General features: G+C 38.6%; 2 protein-coding genes across 4 annotated transcripts in view; both read right to left on the minus strand.

Moving 5' to 3' along the window:
• LOC139971143 (creatine transporter-like) overlaps window positions 1–10,711 on the minus strand; it is a 76,581-nt gene extending 65,870 nt beyond the window's left edge. The window contains exon 1 of one of the 2 annotated variants that reach the window (XM_071977361.1): window positions 9,959–10,711. The gene's annotated coding sequence lies outside the window, so the exon portion shown is untranslated. Of the gene's footprint in view, window positions 1–1,611; window positions 1,707–9,958 lie in introns of those variants that run through there. The other variant, XM_071977363.1, reaches the window with a different exon arrangement.
• Window positions 9,107–23,364, minus strand: LOC139971147 (lysophospholipase-like protein 1). Of its 2 annotated transcripts, none has more exons than XM_071977367.1 (5): window positions 23,214–23,364; window positions 14,509–14,608; window positions 13,598–13,767; window positions 11,365–11,480; window positions 9,107–11,067 (listed from the first exon to the last, which is right to left on the minus strand). In XM_071977367.1, the coding sequence occupies exons 1-5, from the start codon at window positions 23,308–23,310 to the stop codon at window positions 10,849–10,851; spliced, it is 702 nt and encodes a 233-aa protein (XP_071833468.1). In that variant the 5' UTR covers window positions 23,311–23,364; the 3' UTR covers window positions 9,107–10,848. The 2 variants fall into 2 exon arrangements, with proteins under 2 accessions (XP_071833468.1, XP_071833469.1); XM_071977368.1 differs by lacking the exon at window positions 23,214–23,364 and adding an exon at window positions 22,989–23,008.
• Between the last annotated feature and the right edge of the window lie 561 nt (window positions 23,365–23,925).

Genomic DNA, 23,925 nt, shown 5'->3' on the forward strand with positions numbered 1-23,925 from the left:
TTGCTAATGACTTTTGTTCAAGGAATGAACACAGGAGGAATTGTTTTGGAAAGTTCTAAATTATGGATCGACAGAAGTACATATGTAGGTTGCTAGATATAGATAGATATTGATAGTATACTAACACATCATATATATTTAAATGATATGACCGATGTGTATTGGTTTATAGCATAACGAGTGGTGGTTGTGGAATGAGAAAGTGCCCCTCTTTTTGGAAGCTTCCTACCCCCCCCCCCCCCCTGCTTGGCCTCCCATTCGTAGAGCAGAGAACTTAAGCGTACTCTGTATTGTTAGTGGTAACAATTACAGTTCACATTCATGGCTGACAGATCAAGGCTAGTCAGATCATTAAATATAGCACAATCTTCATCTTGGGGCATTAAGTTGAAGCTTTGTTAACCGAAAAATATGTGCGCTATGTACAGAATGATGATTCCGTTCATGCAATGGTTTGAGAAAATCCTGAACTACACGATTTGTTCACATATCTATATTCTTCTCGCGACATTTAGAAATCAAAGTAATAAATAAGTAAGCTAATGCAAGCGTCATTTTCAATATGAAAACCGGATGACCAATTTACTTAGCGTCAGTGTGATCTGTGTAACACAATAATAAGTGTGTTACAACAATAAGTGTTACACGAAACTGTCAACAGTTTCCCGTGTCAGATCCCCGTGTCACGCAAATTTGGCTCACAGTAGTCAATGGATTACACTTTAATAACAAAAGTAATCATAACCGTAAACTGATCAAGTAAGACCAGTAAAAAGTATATGTACTATAGCCGTTACATCCGACTAAAGTGTGAATATATTTGTACTTGCTGTTATGCTGTTCTTTGTACCGTAATGTTAAAAGGACTGCGTTCAATGAAAGGCAGTGGCAAATTTAAAGTCTGTATGTGGTTGATTTAGTTCCAGTGTCACTAACATAGAACTTCCAACTTCACAGTTACCCACTACTCACTAGTTCAGAGCTGGTTTAAATTCGTTCACATGATTCCGCTACCCAAACATCGTGTATTCGTTAGTGCGACACTAACTTTAGGTTATCTTTTTTTATACGAATGTAGTAATTAAGTACTAGGGTAGTAAGTTAAACAGAAAGAGGTCTACTGACTGACTTACTAGGCATAGGCCACAGCCTACACAGAATAGTCTGGGTAGGCCTACCTGGTATTGTTACATCCTAACAGTAACAATTTGCCTAGGCTAACAGTAACAGTGACACTGGTAACAGTAACACTACAGTTAGTCAATGCTTACTGTGTAGTGTGTAGGCCTAACCTAGTGGCCTAGGATCCTTAGCTAAAGGAATCCGGCTAATTCTTATTTAATTAGGTATGTCTTACTAGAAACTGTACAGTGCTCTAAGCGCTACCATCGAATTTAATATGGTTAATGTATACGCCGATGAGCGTAACTTACTTAGCTTACTAAATACTAGGCCTAACGTTATGCCTAACTTAGAACTACTACTATTAGGCTACTAACTTAGTACTGACTAGCTTTAATTAAAGCCTTACTTAGTTAAGTTTGCCTAGCAAAACTTCTTTCTGAGGGTAAATTTTGAATGTCTACTACGAAAAAGAGTTTCAAATAGTACCTTGAAATAAAGCAGTTTTTATCTGATGAAACATGTCAATATTTCTAGCAATACGAGTAAAAGAAATGTTTGTGTTTGACACGACGAACGTCGATCGACCATGCGATCCCCAACGACCTAGTCGAACTTTGACATTTACGGTACATGTCTAAACAAGCACAGCCGCATATCTGTAGCACATAACTTGGCGTACTTAAAACATTGAAATGCCACAGTTTACTTATTATGTCAAGATAATTCCTTATTTTAGGTAATTATGTATCCTAACCCTACCATATGCTGTCAAATTGTGCATTTACGTCATTGTCTTTAAAGGGTGTGAAGACTCGCGCAAAAAGAAACGTCTAATGCCGGTAATCTGACCTAATTTCGAATGAGGTGTAACAGAAGTGTTAGAAACCACCATCGATCCCAGAAAATACACACACGGCTTGCTACCGTCGGTAATTAGACACTAGTATACAGTCAGTACATACAGCTGCGATCAATACACACAGCACAGTGTATAAACGATACAGCGATGGACATCTCAGGTCCAGCTAAAGATAACAAGGTATCACGTTTCATTACTGTCTGCATTTTGTAGCGACACGAACAAAACGTCAATTGCAAGCAACAGCAAGTTAACTTTTTCAGATGGCCGCACGCGGTTTGGGGCGAGTCTTCAATGCCTTTAATGCGAAAAAACCGTAGAATTAATTTCTGGGAAATTTCTGTGGAAATATCTTAATCGATAAGAGGTCGACGTCTTTTAAACTGTACGAATGATGGCACACCCTGCTTAATATTGCGTGGAATGTATTTTAAAAGCGATTGGTCTCTAAGCTGCAGGGCTTTTTTTATTTTTATAAATGATCTACAGCTGACGTAGCCTACGTAGGAAGTTGGACCCCGACTTGGACCGTGGCTGGGTGGGGTTACGGTAATGCACTTTACCCCGGGCCTCCCACCACCGCTTATTGTGGTTTGGAAATTCGTGATTTTGGGTATAGGCCTACAGTCGAAATGTTGATATTATGAAATAAAATTGTGAAACCTTTGAGATAAACTTTGAATAAACTAGTCGATACTTGGAAAAAAAATAGTCAAACTTTCGACCTATAACGTCGACATTTCTAATGTTTATATCGGAACAAAAAAGTTAACGTTATTAAGAAAGCAGAAATTTCGATGAGCCAATTGCTCCCAGGAAATGCAGGTTTTTTTTTCCAGATATTTCCTGTAGCTCTTGTACCGATTTTCAAATTGCACAGAAAAACAATGTCAGCAAGAGCAGTTACTTTGAAATTTCTATCAAGGAATCTCATCCTCGTGAGGGAGGTGTGGAGTAAGGGTGACTCTACTGGAAACTGCGGTAGTTTCACTTCAGATATTTTAAATTCTCTCCTAGTTTAAAAGAGAAAGGTAGGCTATATGTCAGAAAGATGACTTACTTCGAATGTATACGTTCCAGTGGCGTAGGAAGGTACTTTTGAGTGGGGGGGGGGGCTGAAGACTGATGGCCGGCCTGGGGGAGGGGTCTAAGGGGAGGGGGTGTCCCCCTCCCCTTTGGAATTTTTTGCATTTCCAGGTGGCCTCAGATGCAATTTGGTGCAATATAGCACACTTCAACTCCCACTCCATTTTGTAAAGAATTTTGCATTTTCACCTGGCCTTAAATGCAATTTGGTGCTCCAAATGAGATTTTTTTCTCATTTGGAAATGAAAAAGGGGTTTTCTGACTTGCGGAGTGGGGGGGGGGGGGGGGCGGAATGATACTTCCGCCCCCATATTTTTCACTGGGGGGGCTGGCGCCCCCCAGCCACCCCTGTTCCTACGCCCTTGATACGTTCCGTTGGACTGTGATCTCACCATGAATATACATACGTATGCAGTATTGAATATCATCTATGACTATTCGTAGGTTAATTCGCCACTATGCGGAGGACACTATCAGTATTAATCCTTACCCACCCTCAGGGACGTAGCTACAGGGGGTGTGGTGACGGTGTGTGTCGTCTCACCCTCCCCCCCCCCCCCCCACTAATCGGCTTGAATCTTCAATAGTTGGAAAACCGGTGGTGAAAAACATGACAGTTGGACATTTTTTATCTAGATGCAACATCTCTTAAAATAAGTTAAGACAGGATCATACTGATTCCTGAGTCAATAATATTAGGCTATATATTTATAATATTTTAGGCTTATGCATTATTACAAGATTTAGCGAAATTCGAACTTACAATTAACCAAAATCTTGCTTCCTTGTACAACCCATAGTTAAATTGAAAATACTACTAACTAACTTTGTCTGAATATGGCCAATTGATGTTCGATTTAGCACCTTAAATTTGACTAAATTGCGGTACGGCACCCCTCCCTACGAATCCACCCGGTTGGAAAATTATTCTAATTGGAATTTTATGATTCTACACCCCTTAATCACAAGATCCTCTAGTAACGTCCCTGTCCACCCATGGTCACTAGCTATATGGTACTGAAGAGTGGACAGCATATTGCAACACTAAAATAATTGATCAAGAGAACAAAACACGTTCCTTCCCAAGTTCTACCATTCCATTTTCTACAGGATACATTGCTGCTTAGATATTTACGCCAAGTTGAAATGTTTGATATGTTTTACGATATCATGTGTATACCATGTTAACCATTCACATATATATTCTTATGAACTGATTAGTATTTTCGTTCTCTGCATACTGTGAGTTTGCGACTACGAATCTCTAATACATCACCGAAAGAAACAATAAATGACAAACTGGTGTTTACAAAGACAGTAAACTGGTTGAATTTTAGAAAGACAAAGGTCTTAACTTAACTAAGAACTAAAACATGAAAGATAGCGGAGTCGATGAATCAATGCGTTCATGTCTGCATTCTCCACGTCACCATTAAATTTGAACTTGTAGTATATGTTAATGTTTAATGTTGAAATCAAATTTCTGAAAATACATGATAACATCTTAGGTCGATGTATATATGCAGTTCTTGAGTAAATAGAGAGCTGAAGGAAGTCAGAGTGTGGACTTCATATACGACCATATACAGGAATATCATAGAAGCTGTTGCAACGAGAGTATAACATATATATATATATATATATATATATATATATATATATATATATATATATATATATATATGTGTGTGTGTGTGTGTGTGTGTGTGTAGAGGCCTCATTGAATAACCATTTTCTTTTCATATAAATAGGCATAACACATAGCTTTGCATATGGAACGATGAAGATATATATGCCATATGGAAGCGTGGTGGGGGTTAGTCAACTATATGCCCTTTCCCCTCCCCTATATCAAACACGGTAAGCGTTCGGTAAGAACGGAACTGAACACGACCAACAACCATATATGCAGCACCCATGTCAAACTGACTCCATTTTGATCCCCGCTACGACTATACAAACATGGAGTAAAAATATCGTGCTTAGTTTGGGTGATATCATGTGCTGCATTCAATAAAGGTTGCATGGGTTTACTGTATATAGGTAACAATCTAATCACGTGGAAGTGTTTAATTAGGCTGATAATGTACAACTGGCTAACCAAAGAATAAACATACTACTTAATGTTACTAACGGTTGGCTTGAGCTCCAACTCTCCTCGTACAAGCGCGATGGAACTTGAAACCTATAGGCCCTATCTGGAATATATGTTACGGCTGTAGTCAAGTCCAAGAGCAGGCCACGTCCAGCAGAGTGATCTTGAGTTTCATGTTTTAATTTCATGTTTTGTTGTTGTTGTGTGATTCTGTTTCTTTTGTTTTGCTAGACGAGGTTTGTATGACTAAAGTGATAATTTATATATGTCTAAGTACCTTGTCCTTCCTTTCATGGTCAACTGATATTGCGTGAGAATTTCAAATAATGGCAGTGCATTAGCCCTTTTATGCGGTCGCTCGGAGGAAATATCGTTATCATGCATGGTTGATATATGGTGAAAGCAGAATGTGCGTTTGATTGTCATAAATTCCATATGTTCATTTATATACAAGTTGTACATGCCGTGCGAGAGAGTTGGAAACTAACGTCCCATCATACAGAGATGCCAAGGTCAGATGTTTTTTAGGCGGGTGAAAATTGTCTGGTGCTGTTGGTTACGTACACCATCTAAGCGGAGCGCCACCATGAGTTGGCGCGAAGCGTACAAGAAAATTTTGATCTTACGGCCCCTCAGATGGCCGGAAACATCACTTCCCGGGTCATCTAAGCTGAATCTATACTGTCTCCATATTTGTATTGTGTCTATTTTTTTTTTCATTCCAGAGGAAAAAATATCTTGAAATAAACAAAATCTCTGAAATTTTGCGGACGCTATATTATTTTTCACGAATCGTATAGGTAACAGCCGGGCATATTTAGCACGATCGGCTTTGAGTAATTTCCGATCCTGGCGGTTCTGAGATAATTCGCATTTTGGTGTGATGAAATGAATTTCACGCTAGCAATGATAAACTTTCACAGGAATTACTCTGTGGGCCTACAGTGCGGGAGATTCTTCAAAAATGCGGGAGTTTTTTGGAAAATGCGGGAGATTCGGACAGGTGGGCGGGTGAGCGGGAGACGACCCGAAAATGCGGGTGACACCCGCCCAAAGCGGGTGACTTGGCAGTACTGCATCATACCGGGAGGGAAAAACTAAAGTTACTATTACAACCTTGCTTTTATAATGGCAAAATATATGAGAATCGAGTATCCCGCTGGTTTGAGCTAGAGTATATCTGTCAGAAAGAATTTGAAAGATACGAGGATCAACATGTGGCTGCCGCTTTAATATATAAGTATACGGTATATGGGCTAAACATTGACGTTGGTAAACAGCTGTTATGACTCTGTTTCTTGAAAGGAATAACGAAGGCAGGTTTCAAATGCATTTCATATCAATTCATATTATTCAGTTACCTCAAATATTCGATTTTTATGTTAACCGCTTCCTGCAGTATGACTGAATTCGCTCGCTTTGAAAATTGGCTCCTAAGGCCTCATCACAATTTACATGAGTAAGCCGCCATCGATTACGTAATACGCTTAAAATATATATTGATGAGGTCAGAGAGGAACAACTCAATCAAGCAGAAGCGCTTTCTCTTTACAAACGCTGTACTAAAAGCACAAGCAGTAAACAACAATTTCATTAGAATTTCTCAACCAAAAACGAAAGAAATCAAAGAAAGTTCAATGGCAGGGCCGCAGCCTAATGATTTTGACCATATATTACAGCAGAAGAATTACAGTCAAGGAAAACGTAAGAGTAAACAGGGAAGAAGAGGACCGTGTGGCAACCGCAACTGTGCGATATTGCCTACGGAGGTAGAGTGTGTTTCTTGGCTCGAAGTGTTTAGTTTTGTGAAGCTTCTTTCATCCCAGAAGGCTGTTTAACAGTCAATAAATACTTTGAAACCATTTGCCAAAATAAAGCGGTACTAAGAGTTACCTTAGTGATGAGGAACGACATCCATGGCCACACAAGGAACATTCCATTTGAATTGTATATGAAGTAAGCCTATAAGTCTGGCAAGGCATGCTGTATGCTTAAAGTTACAGACATCCTACATTGTTACTGCATGTTAGCGTACCCTATAGGCCTTGCTTCAGTGTGCATGTTTAGCGTATCCTATAGGCCTTCCTTTAAACGAAAATTTAAAGAGAGAACACTTGATATTTTTGGAACTATATGACCTTCAGGTGCCTCGTTAATATTTTAAGCTGCGTTGCGCTTATAAAAATTTAAAGCCTTCGGGGAGTACCACACGTTAAATTATTTTTTACGAGAGTTATTCCTCTCTGACATAATCAATATGTTCATTTAAAAATCGAGTATTAGAGAGTTTTGAGGTTACTGAATAATATAAATTGTCTTGGATCCCTGCCTTCGTTATTCATATAAGGTCCAACAAACATGAGTGATATTTGATAATGAAAGTTCACATATAAATATGTGAATATACATCGGCCTTAGGCCTCTATGTAACCTTACAACTTTGCCTTGTCATGGAAATTCTCTTGATCAGTTTAATGTCCAAACTGTAACTGCCTTATATCACATTTGCCGGCAAGTATCGGATACTGCAAAGGATGTTTCTTTGTGGGAAAGGGGGGGGGGAGTTGCAGGTAGGGACAGAGATGAAATCTCGATATAAGCTATGACATGCACAAGGAGGGGAGGAGGGGATTCGGTGGGCCAGATCTGTCGTCAGTCGGGGGGAAGTCAGGCGATTAACCTTCAGTCGGGCGAGACATAGAGACCACTCCTCCGTGTATATATACATGAGGGTGAATATTTGTATTGTGCTTTACCTCCAATATCACAACAGTATAAAAACGTAGGCCTGCATGATTTCCGAATATACTGCGGAGAAACAGCGACGTACCCAGGAATTTGCAAGGGGGGGGGGCATATTTTGTGATTGATATGGGGGAGGGGTGTAACGGGAGGGGGACAGTCCCCCTCCCCTTTGAGACATTTTCGAACAATTGATGGTCCTTAGATGCGATCTGGTGCAATGTTTTGCCAGTTTCATCATTATCATGTGATATCATATTATCGGCAGATTTTGTTTCTTGTTTGAATTCTTTTACATGTTCTTTTACATATTACTTCAGAAAGACAAACCCAGCGCTCTTTTACAATTTTTCCAGTAGGATGATTCTTGTTTATTGTCCAATGTCTGGACTTTAATACATTAACTGATGGACATAGGCGTAGGAGGCGGGGGCTGGGGGCTGCAGCCCCCAACTAAATATTTTTGAAAAAATTCGGGCAATATGCTGAGAATTTTTCGGGCAACTACTGAAAGAAATATAATTTGCAATGTGTTTTTGAATGGTTAAACTTATATTATTATTATCATTATTATTGAAACCGACTTGTCCAATAATTATAACCAATATGGAAGGGTAGTAACATGGCAAGTGATTGCAGGCGATGTAATAACCGATGAATGCTTAAATGATATACTCATTAAGATGTTGAACGCGCGCTCCGAAAAATTTTGCCCCCCCCCCCAAATCAAATTGGTCTCCTACGCCTATGCTGATGGACAATATAAACTTTCATAATTTGTAAGACAGCCAGATTTGAAGTGGCCTAAAAACAAATATCGTTATCGCAGTGTATTTGCAGTGTAATAATTATTTATAGGAAACGCGTATCACGTGCGATTGCTAGCTTAGCTTCTTAACATGCTGTTCGTGCAACAACTTATAACGAATCATACAGAAAGGATGAGAACGCAAGTTGTCGTCGTCGTTGTGCATACGGTTCGTGACACTCCATCGAGTACGGTTAGGTAGGCAATATGTATTTTATTACGCAGTGGCCAACTGTCGATTTGTAATAGGCTATAGGCTAAATTTAGCTAATTTCATCTGCCAAACTAAGTAGCTGAATCAGTAGGCCTGAATGTTACTACGATTATAATAGAGTGAACGGAGCCGACGAGTATTCAAGATCAAAAGAGCACTCACAAAATACCATGCCAAAAAAAAAAAAAACATTTTTTAACATTTTTTTCGACACTGAGAAGGGGGGGGGGGGCAGTTGCTCCCACTGCTCCCCCTGCCTACGTCCCTGCGGAGAAATACGATAATCTTATAAGAGGAAAGTTTACAAATCGCGCATGTGAAGACTGTGACTGACTGATCCACCAACATAGTAACAGCCTTACTTACAGACTGTTTGGTGAATCAAACAATATTGAATGAATGGGCACCAGGACTATATCCCCCTGCACCCTCACCTCTCGTCATGCCTGGTAATGACTAACTGGCCCACCTCAGACTAACGAACTGAGTGACCTAGCAACTCGGACAGGTAGGCTGGCTACTTGACCCATCGACTTTGTATGATCAACATTGTATATGTGAAAGAAATGCTAGACAATCAAGTAATCGAACTTTTGTCTGAAGTCCACGTTTCGATGAAACACAGACTTCCCACAGATAATAAATCAGTCGAATTTTGCAATGCCCCTATATGAGCCACTGTACCATCAGCAAAGTAAAATTCCAGCCCGAGACCCCACTCATTTCCTGCCCTCACGTTTTCATAACTTCCTAAAAATCCTACGCCACTGTTTCCCTTCAAGAATCTGCATGTGTAAATATTTTAATTATTATTAAAGATCTATGTATAGTATAAAGCAAATATTTGTGATTGCGATCTGCAAAATAAATGTATGCAATGGAGCATATATCAGATAAACGGTCGTATTACTGGCAATTTTAAATAATTGATTCAATAACATTAGCTTATATGCAGACGTTGAATTAGCCGTAAATTTATACGAGATTATGACATATTTGCATTGATATAAAAAAAAAAGTGTCACCTACCTCGAAATCGTTAGTTACTATAACTCTTATATAAAGACAACACACACTTTACTCGATTTGACGTTTGAATTGAACAGCTGCAATCACCACCAACAACAAAAAAACTGTTTGAAAAATCCGTTTGTTTGGACGTCAAAGAGATATTTGGTCCTAAATTCAGTGTGATAGAACGCACGCAGCGCTGAACTATGAAGCATATACCGAATAATATCTCTTTATATATAGTAAGTATAAACTGTTCATAAAGAGAAGGATATTGCAAAGCATCACGCATGCGCTAAGAGGTGATAGGGTTTGTTGGCATAGTGTATAGTAAATAAATAAGTTGGCAGTTATCCAGAACTGCACACTTTCATTGAACGAAGTGTGTCGTCTTCATTGCAACCGTTCATATCATTCCATCACTGTCCTGCAATAAATACACAACCCAAATAGATAGTACATGGGAACAGGACAGCTGGATACAAACTTCTGCACTCGGAGTTGCCATGGGTTACATATCATTATAGTGATTGGATATATATATATATAGGCCTATATATGCGCGCCTGTTGGCTACCTTTTGAACTTTTAGATCGGAAGGATAGGCCAACTACAGTCGTATATAAACCCTAAAACAATAATAATTTAGTTTAAAACAACTGCATGTGTAGGTCAGTACAGCAAATATCTCCCGCGGGTTAGACGTACAGGCAAAATATAACTGAGTATATAAGAAAATGTAAGCGATTGATTACATCAGGTGTACCTCATAGAAAGATACCCCCCCCCCATATCCTCTTGTCTAAAAGGTCGACAGTATTGGCCTCAAATGTCAGACTGCCAAAAAATCGCTGGCAATTTTTCAAGAGTTCTTTCGTTGTAGTTCTGATTCTTCGAAGATGTAATAATCAAACGTTTAATATTTTTGAGAGCCATTCTTCTAATAATCTCAGTTCTTGAACGCCTAATTCATGGTGAAGTCTCGGGAACTCGTGAAAGACGGTCGAAACTCCTAAGCTCTCCAGAGCCTTTACTGTGTCAACTCCCCAATCAAACAAGACCAGAGGGTCCTTACCTCCATGTGCGGCAAATAAGGGAGGAAGACCATTTTTGACTTGTTTCACTTCCTGCAAAGAGAGCAACAGCATAATAAAACGAAGGAATGAGAATCAGAGAACAGTAAAAATACAATCAATCAACCAAACCCCACCCCCTACCCCCCCCCTTCGCCAAATGTTTTGTGTGTTTCATTAGTCTGTTACCATTTAGTATGTTTTTGCTGTTATTTTAAGACAATTGATTGCTGTTATAAGCCATAGATAAATGCATTGAAAATTTGATATCATACATAATTCGAAGCCTGGGAATGTTTTAAAGTGACAAAATTAATTGTAGAAAATCAACGTGAACCCTTGTACCTTTACCTGATATATTATAGAGTCCTTATTGATGAAACTAGACAATGAAAACACACCGGCTATGTCCCTGTGAAAACGGTAAGCTAAATGGTAGGCTAGGGCGCCACCCATTGAGAAACCGCCTGTCGACAAAAAAAAAAAGATTGAATAAACGAACGAATAAATGAAAGTCAGTCAGAAAGTCAGTAAGCTATACAACCTTAGTGCAAGAACATCACAGATCATCGCTTTGGTATAACTACCACGTACACTGACAAACTTGATGCCCCACTTACCGAGTACCAAAAAAGCTTTTCAGCTTTTGACCTTGCAAACGATCAGTATATAATGAAATTGGTATATGCATATATACAGGCGCGTATCCAGGGGGGGGGGCGTTGGGGGCGCGCGCCCCCCGGTAAGAAAAAGAGGAGAAAAGGGAAAAAAGAGGGGGGAAAAGAGGAGGAAGGAGAGGAAGGAAGGGAAAAGAAAAAGAAGAGGGAGAGAAAAAAGAGAAAAGGAGGGAGTAGAAGAAAAACGCCTAGACCTCGGGAAGAGAAAGAGGAACAGTCATAATTACAGCTCTGATCCCTATTATATACACAGGGTAGCCAGTGACGGATCGAGGATTTCGGAAGGGGCGTGCGCCTCAGCTTACCCCTTACACCGACAACTCCATTTTGACGTTTCCATATTCCCTCTCTCACTAATATATAGATATATACTATATATAGTATATCATGACGCGTGTGTGTATGGACGCCTTAAACAATTGTAAAATTGTGCTATGAAACCAACTGTGGCTGGTCTTGAACTCGACCGAGTCGTCGGGGAACATGACTCGGTATTAGCCCAGGATCTATATGCGAACTGCACTAGACATATGTCTTTCGATGCAACACTGTCATGCAGAGTTAAAATGGTATACAACGCGAACTGAATGCTAATTGTTACCCCACCCCTAGTACCGTAACTCATACAATGAATCTAAAAATAAATTCCGCATGCGATTTGAGAATTGAGCACATTTCTTGTGAATATCATGTAGTGGATCCAAAGGCGTATCATAGCCGGCGGGGGGGGGGGGGGGACGCACCCATCACTTCTTGAGATTATTCCCATCTGCATGAAAACGCGCGCCCCCCCCAACCCTACGCCCATCCCTCTAATCGCTTCCCGATGAGTTACAAAACCAGACCCATCGTATACAAGTCTACTTGGATTATTTTTTTCCCTGATTTTTTTTCTGCAGACGCCCATGCATTTCCCCAAACTAAATTTCTAAAGCCACGAGATCTAAAACTTAAGGAGGTATGGGAGCATCATTGGGTCTGGGAAATGTTGTTTCCGGCGATCTGGGAGTAGTATTTGCCAAAAGTTTCTTGTACGCTCCGCGCGAACCCATGGTCGCGCTCCGCTTAGATAGTATCAGAGAACAGACACGCGTCCCCACCATTATCCAAGAGTGATCTGCGCCCATGCATCAATATGTTAACTGTGTCTGAATTTTCGAAATTTTCCTGACAAACATTCCTAAACATGGAGGTTTTTCTGTATTGGCTGTCCATAGATGAAATTTTGTGCAACATTATGGGTATGTTTTGAAGTGAATTGATTTCACGAGAAGTGTGAATTTTCAAATTCTGAACGAATAATGGGCTTAAAACCTTGAAAAGTGGGGCTGACGGGTATTCTGGGCCGCGACGTAGAATCACCTACAAAAGCAATGATTCACAGGAGATGCGATAAGGTTGAACATGATGTGTGACTGGTGACAATCTTCAAAAAGGTTACGGATGGAGAAAAAAAATATTTGGAAAATACTTAGTTTCTCAGGCAATAGTGAACATCTAGTTGGGCATTTTCAAGCCCGAGATGTGCCATTTCCGGTGATCTGGGGGGTGTCAAAACCAGAAATTTTCTTGTACGCTGCGCGCCAACCGATGGTGGCGCTCCGCTTAGATAGTAATTCGCGCCCCCGGGTTAGAAAATCCTGGATATGCCCCTGTATATATATATATATATATATATATATATATAAATAAATACATACAAACTAACAGCATATAATGTAATTGGTAAACAAGTTTAATGGCTGATTTATACATGCATGCAATTATATAAATATATAAAAATTATATATAAAATTGAAATCGCAGTGAGTTGGAAATAAATATATGTATTAATAAACGTGACCTCGACATGGTTCCCCCCCCCACCCCAGCCATTCCATGTGGATAGCATTCAGTATTATCCTTACCTATTACTATTTTATTTTTTGATATTCCGGAGTCAGCCTCTTCCCTTAAAATCTTTCCAACCTCTTCACATGCTATGTCAACGCTTTCTATACACTCATCTGCAGTCGGTGCTATTTTCTTTCTATCAAACCAAACATTGGAAAGAGCACCGTTCATCGGGGAGTAAGGTCTGTGAATAAGGATAACAACATCTGATTGCCAATGTGTGAGTGGGGTGGGGGGGGGGTGGAACTAACGGTGAGGAGAAAAGAGAGAGTGGAAACATCAAAATGAAATCACAAACAACAGAAATGGAAACATTTGGGATTGACCATTGATGTACAAACGAAATTGCATAGACAACATATTCTCTTGCAATTACTGTTAAACTAGAGAGGTCCTTATTCACGGATTCGTGTCTATAACTTCTGAACAAAGAAACGTCTTAGAAAAGAAACGATTGATGGTATTTTGTCCGCATATACAGAGGATACCACGCACAATGATATGCCATGTAGAACGGGGATACCATTTAGGATGGGGCCACCATCTGGAGTGGAGATACCATGTAAATTGGGGGTATATGTAGGATGGGATATCGCGAAGAGTAAGGATATGATGTAGGATAGGGATACCATGTAGGGTGGGATACCATGTTGGATGGATGGGCATACCATACAGAATTGTCATCATGTAATGTTTTCATTTAAGAAGTTAAAGTAAATTTAGATATGAATCGTTCATTGAATAGTTAATTTGTTTTTCTTTAGCTTCTTTTGCATTTCTTTTTATTATAATTTGATATTTGTATCAACCTTTGAAGTTTATAAGATGGCTACTGGAGGATCTTGCTCGGGAATGGTTCTGGTCAAAGTACACTGGCGACATTTCATCATTTAACATTATCAGTATTACACATTACACTGCTTACCTTAAAGGGGCTGTTGGGAAAATCAACTTTGTGTTTTTTACTTCAAGGTCTCTTCGAAGTAATGTTTCGATCCAGCCCCTTACTCCACTGCCCGTATCACCTGCGTGAAAGAAAGAAAGAAGGAAATATAGTATATATATATTGATATTTATCGACGCTTCTTGTGAAAATTAAAGAAGACAAAAACCCTTGCCATCACCCATCGCTCTGTGTGATAGAGATAACTGTCATCAACAAATTCCTCAAGCAGCTAAGAAAAATCTTCCTCCATTTGGCATATATTTGCAGATTTTATGTTTCGTAACACACAAAGCTGAAGACTTGGTCAAGTCTAAATATGATACCATTGAGCCACATGTATTGTGCTTCAATATTTTATGTATTTCCTTATTTGTTACGTTTCTATAAATAGAGATGTTTTGTTGTTGTTTGTTTTTTGCGAATTGTGAATCTAAAATGTTCATTAACCTTTTAACATGGCCTATAAGAATGGCGTTGGTTAAATTGTTAACACTGTTCAATATATGTGAGATGTACCCATAAAGGAGGAATAACATAACTATATCTCGTATACATGCTACAGCATGATAAGGACATGGCTGCATGGAGACTGGCCTGCGGGGTGGAAATCATTGCAGTTCAAATCCACATGTCCGTTATTGAAGCAATCATAACATTAACTGAACGTATAAATATCAATTTCTCGTCTTGCAAAGCAACAAGAAGAGAATCCATCGGAAAACTAAAAAGCATAATTACCTTCGGCTTCAGCAGGAATTTTTTCACTTATTAGCTCTTTTGGTAGACGGCGCAGGCGGGGGGGGGGGGGTGGCGGCAGGGAAGGGGAAGCTTAAGTTATTCATATTCCTGTACTCCGAACATCCCTAAGGCTCTTCGGGAATTGTGGATGAAAACAATGGTGTTCCTCAACTATAGCAAAACCTACACATAAATCTCATTGACAGTATAGGCCTATTTATTTAATCAAAACATTTATATCACTCGTACTGTTATATGTCAGATTATATCATATTCCGTCCAGGTATACGTTTATACATAGGCAGTGCTGTACGATTAAAGCATCCATGCCAAAAACACGTGTTGGTGTTTTGCCAGCGAAGAGTGTACGACTCCACAAGTTGTAGGTCAAATCCCTTCGTCATTCCTATACACTATTATAATGCCGGACATTGAGAGTTGGTCATCTTCTACTCTCTAAAACAAACAGTATGGCAGTTTCTTACGTATTAAACAACAATATCTAATCAATCTCAATTCTATACCAATTTGAGAAACTATGTTTCTTTGGGCGGTGCCGAATTTTTTAAAACTTTTTAAAAATAAATTTGGTTCCTAGTTTTATCATGAGCAAATTTTAACCAAAGTCTGTCTACTTCTTACCCCCCCCCCCCCAACTGCTGGGACAGAGAAGAAGAAAACAAGCAACGTGCTTTAAGAGTCTGACGGTCGGGCAAAAAAAATTAACAGAAAATACCGTTTAGATTGATTGATCAGATAATATTTGAAATGCCCCGTTCCTTATTGAAAAGATGTCCTCGCATCACATCCAGGCATCTATTTGATCATAAGCATAGTTGACATTTCAAAGAGCGTCGAGACTCTTTTTATGTCATTACAGGAAGAATTTAAGAAACCCCAAACCACAGCCATCAAACTATCTGGTATCGAGATGCAGTTACAACAAAGTTCTGAACTGCTTAAGAAATGATGGGCTCATTTCCCCAATATACAAGACGGGCGGGGGCTTAGCAAATCTAATATCACAGCGTCACTACAAATTCTTCTTTCTTATAACAGATTGTAATTTTAGTGTTCTTCCAGAACCTTTGCCCTTTTATGTCAACTACTCTAAAGTCTTAAACAAATTTGGCTGAACTGATAACATCTGTAGAGTGACCTTCAAGATCGCTCATTTTGATAAGAGAGCTAATTATTGGTCAGTATGGCAACTGGTGCTGTATAATATACTAGTTCACCGGTAAATAAAGCGTGTAGCTAAAGTAAGCAAAACAGACACTACATACACTGACATATACATTAGTACGTACACATGCATGCACACACTAACAAACACATATACCTATACATGCACGCATATGGCATACATACTCAAAAACATACATTTTCCAGTGACGAACCCCATCTTCGTCGGCCTCCACAAAATATTCCCTTACCCACCCCACCCCGCCGGCCCGCCCCATATTCCCCACCCACCCCATGACTCGACACGAATCAAATGACTATAGTTGTGCAGCTCAGGTTGACATTTTGAACTCACTTTTGAAACTGTTTGCATCGTTTCCGTCGCTACATCCCTCGAAACGGCACAGCCAACGTAAGGTCAGTTGAATAGTTCATGAGAAGAAAATTTACCGAATTCAAAGAAATGTCTAAAGGTGATTATTGTCGGAACATGTGCAACGTGGATCCCTCTAAAGTCTGGATCTACGCCAAGTTAAATTTCTACCAAGTGATTATCACACCCCTTAAAGATGTTGTGTTTGGAAAGTTGTATATCGTTCTACGTTAACAACAAGTGAGCGGTGGCTTTCATAACTCAATCGTTTGCTTGAAATTATGAAATATTGATTTACTTCACTTTTTTAATTGATCTGTATACGGTATCTTTCGTGGCTGGGAGTGAATAGATTTTGAGTGTTTTATGGGAAGAAAGACCCATTCACTGCGATTGGTCTGTGGAATACGCCGATTCTAGTTTAAAAATGCACTGTTCGATCCGCATTATTCAATCCTGATAAACTTGATACGGCTATGTCAATTTGTCAAAGCGTGTGGTGTCTCTGTTTGTGATTTCTGTTGAATTTATTCGTTCATTACTCCTTAACCCGAAGTAAGTTTGAAGTAGATGTTATTCATTAAACCACTTAAACTTTATTCAGGGATCTTATTTATATATGAACAGTATATGAAAGACTACAGCAAGGTCACGAAGCTGACGAGGGCCACAGGACGGGAATAGAATGCATAATTAAAATGTGATTACGAAAGCTTAAAAAGGAGACACAAATCCAACAATTATCATTGGTCTAAATGATAAAGAGATAACTGTCATGAACAACATCCCTAAAAGTTCTTCTACAGACAGATCTCTTAGCTCATATAAGCTAAATATGACGGTTTAGTTTGTGTCTACTTTAACTAACATCCAATAAGGTGGAAATCATTGACGTAACAATAAAAATCTCAAGTATTTACTTTTGAGGTCAAATGTTTGAATAACTGTAAGGTGTTATCAACATTATCACACGATACATCTATATATATATCCATACCCAAGACGCCGTACCAAAAGCGATAGACCGTTCGTGTATATGGAAACAAATTAAACACGTAGGCTGCATATAGTCACATGTTCTTTCGCGTGACAAAATCCCCGACAATCACTGACGACAAATCGTGGAAGTCAAAGAGTACAGTATGATTCATCATTTTCATGATCAAATAACATACAAAAGGTATATAACTTGATATCCCGAACGCTGTTTGGGGCTTCACAATCGTGCGAACGAAAATAACAAACAAACAAACAAGCATCTTAATCCTATTTTAATATTAAACATAGATAAGGCAAGATACAAAACAAAAAGGAACTGTTAGGTCATCGACCTGTTATAGTGGTGTAAATAGGCAGAGTATTTATTTCAAAAGAAATATTTGTAATTACAATTAAACATTCTTTCATATCAGGATGTAACTTATATATGTCCCTCGTATAAGAAAAAAATAACAAGTCTGATATTAAGATGTAATACGGTCAGTTGCAAATTATCTTCATCAAATGTATTTTTTAATATTGCAATTTTCCCTCCTTCTTATTGTTTTTTTTTAAAGTTTGGACTAATTTTATGAATGTATCAATCTAGCAATGTCCAACAAAGTCACTGATTCAATCACCACTTGTCAGATGAACTGAATTAATAACCTTTTCTAATAAGGTATATGTTATTACTCAGTTAAATTGACTATGTAACAGTCTTGGTACCGCACCCTCCCATCCCTCATCCCTACGACCTTGTTTCTTGTGAAATACTGCGGAAACAAAATCGCATGTGGTGCTGTGAACATTATTTTGCATAACAGTTTAATTATGCAATATACCAGAAAAAAAGTATCCCCTGAATTGAAAATTAAGTCGGCTCACAATAGTTTACTATACTGCAGGGATGGCATCATGCACTTGCAAAAATATTGTTAGATATAAACCTCCTCACAAAGTCTCTCTTCCACACTGTCTGTATATTGTTGCATCATAGCCAGCCACAAACTGAGCAATTCCCTACTAAATGTTGTTTTATGATACTATAGATATATTGACCTGACATGTTATTAAATCCATAAACTCAAGTGTTCTGATATATATGAGGGGATCTACTTGAAAAGTACAGGTATACAATTCAAAACAGCCTTACTTCTCTAACATTATCCTGTTTACAAGCAAGATTTTCAGATAGTGGAGATCTAAACTTTTAGTAGAGGCTGTTACGTGGTTTTGTATATATACACAATAAATGGAGCAACAAAGGCTTCAGTGAAAAACTTGATGTTTCTGTTAAAGTACCGGTGGGACTTCCAGTTTAAAGGACGAAACAAAACTTTGAAATAAAATTGATAGTATTGGTATAAAAAAGAAGGTAAATTTCAGTTAAGAAAGAAGAAAAGAGAAAGAGACTTTTAAGCATTCGTCGTAGCTTTGCATGCCAGTATCTCTGCAAAATGCTGAGTTATTAAGTAAATAATGGGATAAGTATTTTCCAGATCCTTTATCATAATTTTTAAGTCTCTATGTTTAACTATCTCAGTGGTTCCAAAGATCGTAATTGACATACGTCACATGAGCAGATTGTATTGTAGCCCATACTTCATAGTTAACTTATATTTTTGCATAGAGCCCATATTTCAGTGGAAAACTTGTATTCAAAATGGCTGCGCCCATGAGTTGTTAGATGTAATAGTTGTAATCTCATTTTTCAAAAAGATGAATTTCTTGCACTGTAAAATATGTACACCTTTTAATCATAACTTTGGAAAGTTAGCTAAATTGCAACCATTGTTATAGCTCTGCCACTTTAGTATTACAAGTTGAGGATATATGGTTATAAGGGGAATAACCGACAACGGTTATTACTTATTGGAGGAATAACTGGCATATTTGTTTCTGCTTTTTCAATGAATTATTTTCATGTTAATTCCTAATCAGAATTGTGGATGTTCACTGTGTGCATGGTACCATGCATTTAAAGGAGTCATACCTGTAATTTATCATTACATTTAAAGGCATATTCAAGATATCTAAATAACTTTTAAAGGAGCATTCTCATCATTCTTATTTCAATGTAAGTGTCCCTAAATGGCACTTTCATTTTCCAAAGTGTCTTACCAAGTTGTTTTCCATGCTGCGATCCTTATTCCCGTAATGTTAAGACACTTTTGAGAGGTAAATGCAGAGCTCCCAACTGACCCGCAATTCGCAGGTTGGACCCGCATTCTAACACCCAAACCCGCTGACCCGCGCAAGCGTCCGAAAACCTGCATTTTAATTGTCAAGTATACATAAACAAATTGCATCAAATTTTGACTTAGCAACCATCATTTCTTTAGCATTTAGCATAATAGAGTATGAAACCTCCTTTACAGCATCATTTGAACCTTAAATTAGCCTATATTTCTTTTCGTTGGGGCGAGCAGCGAACATTTTCATGCCACGGGAAAGAATGAATTATATCACCTACTATTCAATTTATTGATACACACCAAAAAAATTTTGGGTGACAAAAGCCTTTCTAAGTGCCACCATTTTACATGTAGGCATCACCAGGATTCCAAAAAAAATCAAAAGGGGAGGGGGACATACCCTCCCCTTAAACCCCTCCCCCAGGGCGGCGATTTGTGGCATGGACCAGCATTTGCCTTCTCAAGAGTTAGGAGCTATGTAAATGGCTTTCACTTATGAGACATTGTATTTTTTTTCCACTTCCTTTTAATTTACGTAGAGCTCACTAGTACAGCGTAAGAGAACTTGCTGGTAGGAGCAATATGTGGACGAGAACCAAAGCTAACATGTCCATTTCATTCTTGTTGTCACGAAGAACAGAGCTCCTATCACCCCACCCCTCAGGAATGTCACCACCGAGCATCCTTTCCTCTAGCTTTACACTACATTAATATGTATTGTGACTTATAATGCAGCTGTAGAAAAAGTCAAGCAAAGGATAATTAACTGATCATTAATTATCACTGGTGCTAAAAGCCTGTGACAAATCACTATGATTTAGAGGTTCAATCACCTTTTCTACAAGTTTTCAGTCCTTATCTATGAATAAGTCATCTTTCAGTTTACAGAGTGGATTGAAACAATAACAAGTTACGTTATAATCATGTAACGTTGACCAGTGTCTCCCGAAGTCCAGCTGCTTGAACTAATAAAAATCTTTAACACATATCATGACAAAAATCGGAGAAGAGGTTGATGACTGGTTGATCTATTATTTATTGATTTATAAAAGTCGATCTTTGATTCACTGGCATATGAATTTACCACAGATTACGGCATTGACAGACTTTACAGAGACTTTGATAAGCAGTTAATAGAAATGGTACAGGAACTGTCTGTACACTTAAGCAGTAGCACAGTTACGCACTTAGGAAGTTACGCAGTTAGGTAGTTACACAGTTACGCAACTATGCACTTACGCAGTTACGCAGTTGCGCAGTTACGCAGTTACGCTAACTCATGGAGGCATACAAGATATTTTGTTGGGGCTCACTCAACAACAGGCTTAAAGACTTAACCAGTTTAGATTACTAAATAAAACATCTCTTTTTGAATCACAACCGAACCAGTACGTGGGTAAATGCATTTACAGATGAAGGATAATACTAGCGTTTGTTGAGCCTCCTAGTGAAGTCGAAATTACAATTATCGAACCCCCTATAGAAAGTGACAACAAATATGATGTCTTAAAAATACACCCTACAGTAGTTTCTTGTTACTTAAATGCACTTAACGCAACGATAGTTTTCTTAGAATTCCCTAGGTGTACGAACAATATCCCCCGTCACCCCAAAGATACCCGATTTAATCTTTCCTAAGACAAACAATTAAACCTAGAAGTCATGCCAAGCACATAATCGTGTGATAGAATAATACCAGTTAAGTGGTAGCAACTTACACAAAATAGGTGGTTCCCTCAGTTCTTTCTCTGTCAGAGGCCAATCTCGGAATACCTCGTGAGTGTGGTGAGCTAAAACTAATAAAACAATCTGCGCTACCACTAACAAGGGGAAACATCTCAAAATTCGGGTGCTGATTCAGCAAGATTTATAAACAAACAGGGGTACTGTACGATTTTCATTGGCTGTCCCCACCTGCAACTCGCAAAAGCTCTACACATATTTTTTAGAGAGGGGCCATCGACGGGTAGAACTGAGGGAACGCTCAATCCTAAAACGAATATCAACAACAATTTACTTAAAGGGATACATTTCCGTTACAATCAATTCAAGGAATTTGGAATCTTAAAAAAATCTTTCTTTGAGGGTGTTTTTGAAGTCCTCTTTTAACACCTATGAGTTTGACAAATAGGCATAGATCTGTACAGGGCCATATGAGGTACAAGGTCCACCTAGGTTGCATATATAAATCCTGAATGAATACTTGACTTGATTGAGGTCACAAAGTCTGTTTGCACTATTTAAAATTCTTAGGGGTTGAGGTTATTTTCAAAGGTCAGTTACAAAAGGCATGAAGGTAACTTTAAGTTCAAAAAGATGTTTTCCATGTTAAATATATACAGCCTATAAAATAGTGCAATGATATGGAATGCCTTTATCTGTGAGTTATGTGTACATAGTAACCGAAGCTCACATTGAAGCTGTTTGTAAACGGAAGGCTGAACAGGTAAACTGAAATTATTCAGGGCATTTTCTCCAGACAGTAAATCAATTCTGGGGGCATTTCCAGGGATGCTGTTGAACTGGTATGAAGGCAACCATGAGGTTAATGCACCTGTCTTCAGGCTAACTTAACTGACCCACCACAATACACCTATAATACACTACAATAAACCTATACATGTATACACCTATTAGAACAAAATTCTGGCCTAGGCTAAGTTATTTGTGTGCAGCAACTTCAGCAATGTTGCATTCCTCCGCTAGAGTTTCTTTGCATTCCTTTTGAGAAAAAAACTCCATTAAAACTACTTTATGTTGTTTCACTGGTTATAGCTCTTGCATGTGAGATTTGGAAATCTAACTGTTAGGCCATACAATACATACAGTTCCTTGAGTCTCATGATAAAGCTGAGACAGTGAGAGTTTCTAGGCCTTGCTATGAGCATCACTAGCCTTACCGTCCAACAGTAATAGCACAATTTGAAGTCATGCCTATTTGTCCACTTTTTATTACCTTGAAGAACATAATTGCACTAATTACTCACAGGAAAATGACTGGGTGGCTTTTTAATGGCAATACATACACGACGCGCACATTTTGTGTAGGCTATTATGCTTTCACAGAACTGTTCCTTCGCGGAACTCATCCCTCTACTTAAATCCAACATAAATACGAATAGTGAATAATTAAGAAAATATATTTTCTAACCACCAGCATGTTACACTACCTAATAAGCACGATCTAGTATTCAAAATGTTCTTATCCTTACCTGAACCATGCAGAAATATAACAGAAGCTAAATTTGCTCCTTTAGGGAGAACAACTGTGGAATGGAGAAGACGGCCAGTATTTATGGGCGCCGCCATTTTGAAATAGTGGCACACAGCTATTAAGATTACAGTATTTGTAAATTGTCTTGATATATATCTAGAGACCCTACATTCTTCCATCCATCGACAAATTATTCACTCTAAGACAGGAATCAAAGAGGCAAAATATAAACGTCGAAAATCAAAGAAAATGAGTAACTTTGACATTGCGCGTAATGTATTTCCGTTGGATTTTCTTGACTCAGGGGCGTAGCAAAATTCTGCTTCTACGAGACATGACATATTTTCTGAAATGTTTCTTTTAAAATCTGTCATTTATTGGGGGTGTGGAGGGGGAACAGATATTTTGAGTAAGTCCCACTCCACCATCCCCCCCTGTCTTGACCTGAACTTGAGCAGTCCTTCAGCAGATGTGTTATAATCTTTTCACTCTTCAGAAAGAACTTTTGTTTGCAATGGTTGTACTGTAGTAATTTTGAATGGCTGGTTTTCCCATTCCTCGATAGTTGAGAAAGGACTGGGTCAGTTTCTGAGTACCACTTTTGAATTTCTAATTAGAATTTGAGGAGGAGAGAGGAGGGGCACTATGACCAGACATCAATTCAGTAGACTTTGCTCCATCCGACAATGTCCGGCAATTCTAATAAAATG

Source organism: Apostichopus japonicus, chromosome 8 (assembly GCF_037975245.1).
Source record: "Apostichopus japonicus isolate 1M-3 chromosome 8, ASM3797524v1, whole genome shotgun sequence".
Lineage (NCBI taxonomy): Eukaryota > Metazoa > Echinodermata > Holothuroidea > Aspidochirotida > Stichopodidae > Apostichopus > Apostichopus japonicus.